Raw genomic sequence first — 4,940 nt, 5'->3', positions numbered from 1 at the left:
GGGAAGGGCTGGAGCTGTGCCAGGGGGGTTGGGATGGATCTCAGGGAAAGGTTCTTCCCCCAGAGGGTGGTGGGCACTGCCCAGGCTCCCCAGGGCAGTGGGCACGGCCCCAAGGCTGCCAGAGCTCCAGGAGCGTTTGGACAACGCTCTGAGGGACAGGGGGGGATTGTTGGGGTGTCCTGGGCAGGGTCAGGAGTTGGACTGGATGGATGGTCCTTGGGGGTCTCTTCCAGCATGGGTTATTCCATGATTCTATGTTTCTATGAAAGTCAGTCCTGACATCGTTGGTCAGCCCTGGAGCCACAGTGAGGGCAGAGCGAGGAGCTCAGCAGCTCTTGTAGGGAACTGGGGTGAGGGAGGCCAAGAGCATCCCAGAGGGCAGGAGGCCCAAAATGGGGCACAGAAGACAGGAGGAGGAGGAAACTATAGGGGTGGGCAGGCCCTGGCACAGGTTGCCCAGAGAAACTGTGGCTGCCCCATCCCAGAAGTGTCCAAGGTTGGGCTGGACAGGGCTTGGAGCAACCTGGGATAGGGGAAGGTTAAAACCACCCTCACACACAACATAACGTGAAATGGTTGTTCCTCCTCTCCCTCCTTTTATCCTTGGGCAATGCCAGGGTGGGAGGAGCCTGGGAGGATGGAAGGGCTGGGAGCTGGGAAGGGACAGGGCTCTGCTACAGCCAAGGAGAGATTCTTACATGGTTCCATTGGTATAAACAGCTTCTCCTCCTTCCACATACTGGACCTGGGCTGGATAAACGTGCTGCACAGACTGCACCTGAAACAGGCATCAGAAAGTTATGGATTGCTCAGGAACAGCAGGAGAAACTGCAGATTTCCTTATGCTACTGTCAACCTTACCTTGACATTTAGGGTTTCTTTTTAAAAGAAAAAAAAAAGAAACCACCCAACCTCTCCCCTCCAAAGGAATCCCAAAGGACGTTTTTATTTTCAAAGGCCAAATAAAAATAGATAAATAAGTTGTTGCTCCATGAACAGTGGAAACAATGGAGCTGAGTTTCCTCTGCACATGTGTCTGGGGCTGGTTCTGTGCTGACTAATAGGGGTGAGATCATAGTGCAGCCTTTCCTTCAGAGGGGACTGGCAGTGTCCAACTGCACCCCAGCCCCCGTCTTTTTTGCTCTGGGAGGGATGTAGTTTCCCTCTGAAACTGAGCAACCAAATAAAAAAATCACTACAAGAAAAAAATCAGGAATCAGACTCATTGTCCCCACAGAGCAGCACCACATATCCCTGGTTTCTTAGGAAACAAGGGCTGCAAAAGGCAAAGTTCAGATAAATAAAAACATTTGCACGGCTCTCTGGCACTGAACCTTTCTCTGGAACCACGTGCAGTCAGCAAATTTATTTGTGTAATTAAAAAAAAAAAATCCTGAACACTTCACCTCTAAAAAAAAATCTTCACCAAGTAGGATTGTTTTTAATTTAACTTTGATTTAATAAACGCTTTAAAATGGCAGTTGAGAGCATCCATCAAATCCTCAAGTGTATAAATCCATCAGATCTTCAAATCCATGAACTGCTACCCTAAAGGTTCTTTCTAAACCTTAAATATCTTGAGTTTCTTTTGCCAAGGAGGAGGGAGAGTGATCCCAGCTCTCTGACTGCCCACAACACTCTTTAATTAAGGTTTTCCTAGCAGGGTCACAGTTTCAAATGTCATGTGTGATGTGGGGTCCCTGTGTGGTGTCCCACCCCAGAGATATTTATTTATTTATTTATTTATTACCTGTTGTGGAACCTGCTGGACTCTGGGAACAGAGATCTGCTGCATCTGCGCCCCTTTGGGAGCGGAGCCCGTCGCTTGGACCAGAACCCTCTGGAAAAGAACGCACAGGAACAGACACTTTGAGTCCATAACACAGGTGAGTCAGGTCTTCTCTTCCAAACCTTCCCAGACAACTCCTACACCAGCTGCAGTGGCACCTCTTACTGTCCTTGTGGTCCCCACCCTCCCAGGGTAACACCAGGCTGAACTTGGGCAAGGCTGGATCCACAATTTCTGACGTGGACCACCTTTAAATCTCCCCAAAAGGACGTAACAGCCAACAGCTGGGTGATGAGAGGAGCTCAAATGAGGTTCAGCAGCTGCTAGGCAAGAACCACTTCTCACACATCCACATTTTCCTCCTCAGGCTGCAAAGTTTCTTCTCCCACAGCTGCTAAACCAAACCATGCTCTGCCTCCTGCAACCTCTCCAAGGGTTGCCACAGCCCTTTGGGTTTCTTCCAAAATCTCAGGTGATTCTGCATCTCCCTTCAGAGAGAGCTTTGAGCTGCCTTGTGATGGTCACTGTCCTCTGTCACCTCCATCCTCTCCCTGCTCAGTGTGTCACCCTGCAACACTCAGTTTGAGCTCATCACACATCTCAGGGTGCTCAGCACTCTGCAGAGCCGGCAGAACAAACAGGGGGATGTGGTAAGATGGAAAGAAACGATTCAGTGAGGCCCGTGGGAACACAGCCAAGTGTCTGGATGGCCTTTTAAAGCTTCTCCAAGGAGACACATCCTCTGTGGCTTGGGGTTTCAGAAACACCCAGGAGAACAAAGAGCTGCAAAACAATCCCACATGATTCCTAGAAGCCACCTTGACAATTACTGGCTGCCTTCTACGTACATCTTTCTGATTTTTAGCCCTCTGACACCCTCAAATGTGCCCTTTGTAATGACCAGAAATGCTATTCTAGCAGAACTAGAAGAACATGATAATTTCCCAGATTTCCAGTCCCCAGCAAGTCTGGATACACTGGAGATCCTGCAGTAAGAGCTGGCAGTAAGGACACTGTTGTCAGCCACCACTCTGTCCATTTTCTCTCCAAAAGGGGCTCCAACCAGTGCAGGATCAGGACATCACAGGCCCTTTTTGAAGCCAGGCCTTGGCAGTGCCACCTACACTAAAGTCCCAGCAAGATCCTTTCCTTTCTCCTGCTTTTCACCCATTCTCTGGCACTGCTTGTACCAGAGGACACGTCTGGGGCACAGCTGCCCAGCTCCCTCCTTGTGTCCTTCCTCAGTGCCTGTCTGGTTGCTCCTACTGCCTTCCCACCAAAATGATGGATCATCCCGACCTGTAAGATGAGCCCATCCTGCTCAAACAGCCTCCGCTCACACTGGAAGGTGGACCAGCGATCAACCACCCCAAAGGCTTCAGCCTCACACCACTCATGCTGCCAGCAGTTCATTCCTAGAGGTTTCCTTGTCCTGCTGGTGAGAAGGGAAGGCTCTGGATTCTCCTCTTCTTCACCAGCCTTCCACAATCCTCTGCGTGTTCCTTAATCCACGGAATTCCACTCAATGCTCCGTGTCTTGGTGACATTTCATAATTTCACAATCCAAAGCCGTGTCGTCACAGCGAAATTCCCACTCGTGATCCCTGGGACACCCTGACACTGTTGATCAGCCATATCCACATCATTGCAGTACAAACAAGGAACGCTGTCCAGGAGAAATGGAAGTTGGGAAGGCTGGGAGATGAGAGCAGGGCCCCGAATCACTCCATGTGAACGTCCACGGTTCCCGGGGAATCGAATGTTCCTACTAATTCACAACTTGTAATTGTTCCTTTTCACCAGCATCCAATGACAGCTGCTTCTGCTCACTTGGGAGTTGGAGAAGGATGTAGCAAAGTTACACCCACCCATCCTCTCATCCCTCCAGCTTCCTGAGACACAAGCTTCTTTTGATAGTTCCCCAAAAGGCATAAAAAGGAACCAGTTTGATTTAACCCTTCCCTTTTTGCACTGGATTGTTTCCATCCTTCAGCTGAAGCCACCACCTGTCTCCTATTGGACCTCCCAAGTGGGATCCACCAACCAAAGGAAGAGACCATGGAATCATGCAATGGTTTGGGTTGGAAGGGACCTTAAAGATCATCTCATTCCACCCCCTGCCATGGGCAGGGACACCTTCCACTAGCCTAGGTTGCTCCAAGCCCTGTCCAACCTGGCCTTGGACACTTCCAGGGATGGGGCAGCCACAGCTTCTCTGGGCAACCTGTGCCAGGGCCTCACAACCCTCACAGGGAAGAATTTCTTCCCAATATCCCATCTATCCCTGCCCTCTGGCACTGGGAAGCCATTCCCATTGTTCTGTCCCTCCATCCCTTGTCCCCAGTCCCTCTCCAGCTCTCCTGGAGCCCGTTTAGGCCCTGCAAGGGGTTCTCAGGTCTCCCTGGAGCCTTCTCTGCTCCAGGTGAACCCCCCCAGCTCTCCCAGCCTGGCTCCAGAGCAGAGGGGCTCAGCCCTGGGATCATCTCCACAGCCTCTCTGGACCCACTCCCACGTCTTTCTTTCACTGAGGGCCCCAGGGCTGAACACAGGGGTCTCCTGAGGGCAGAGTTAGAAGGGGAGAATCCCCTCCCTGACCTCTGGCCACTCCTCTGGGGATGCAAACACCTCTTTGGATGCAGGATGGGGTTCCTCCCCCCTCTCTCCCTGCATTAGCTCTCCCCTCACCCCTTCTCCATGACCTCAGTGCTTCGCTCGCAGTGATGCCTTTAAGGGCTGTTCCATCTTCTCCTGCTTTTATTGACACACCAAACAACGACAACAGGATATTAATCTGAAGCAAACACCGAGCTGGCATCAAAGTAACTTCCTTGGGCAGCTAAATTAAAACCTAACCCCCGCATTTCAAAGCTGGCAGATTGATTGGTAGGGCCAAAACACGCGAGGTATCGACGGCCTTTATCAACACAAACTCCAGCAACAGGTTGGCTCGATGAGCTGATTAAAAAATTCTCTCCCCACCATAAAAAAACCCAACGTGGATTAAAATACATCTGCCAGCAAAACAGAGCCCTTCTCCATGGAAACAGCATTCCCAGCTGTGGATACCTTACCTGCTGAGAGGCTGGCACTGGCTGCACCACCGGAGCCTGGGCTGAGGCCGAAGGGTGAAGCGCCACGGAAGCTGCTGAGT

The 4,940-nt window shown here is 51.1% G+C and overlaps 1 protein-coding gene across 1 annotated transcript in view; it reads right to left on the bottom strand.

Annotated features, from left to right (window-relative positions):
* LOC114072279 (DNA-binding protein RFX2-like) overlaps positions 1-4,934 on the bottom strand; it is a 9,783-nt gene extending 4,849 nt beyond the window's left edge. Inside the window, exons 1-3 of the mRNA XM_027910194.1 lie at positions 4,861-4,934; positions 1,751-1,840; positions 699-778 (exon numbers count right to left, since the gene is read on the bottom strand). Of these exons, the coding sequence (XP_027765995.1) occupies positions 699-778; positions 1,751-1,795 (125 nt within the window). The 5' untranslated portion in view covers positions 1,796-1,840; positions 4,861-4,934. The remainder of the gene's footprint in view (positions 1-698; positions 779-1,750; positions 1,841-4,860) is intronic.
* Between the last annotated feature and the right edge of the window lie 6 nt (positions 4,935-4,940).

The sequence above is a fragment of the Empidonax traillii genome, unplaced genomic scaffold (genome assembly GCF_003031625.1).
Source record: "Empidonax traillii isolate 1590-97213 ecotype Southwest subspecies unplaced genomic scaffold, ASM303162v1 scaffold2896:size17166, whole genome shotgun sequence".
Classification (NCBI taxonomy): domain Eukaryota; kingdom Metazoa; phylum Chordata; class Aves; order Passeriformes; family Tyrannidae; genus Empidonax; species Empidonax traillii.
Note: the sequence above shows the minus strand (reverse complement) of the source record. Positions and strands in the feature narration are given on the sequence as shown.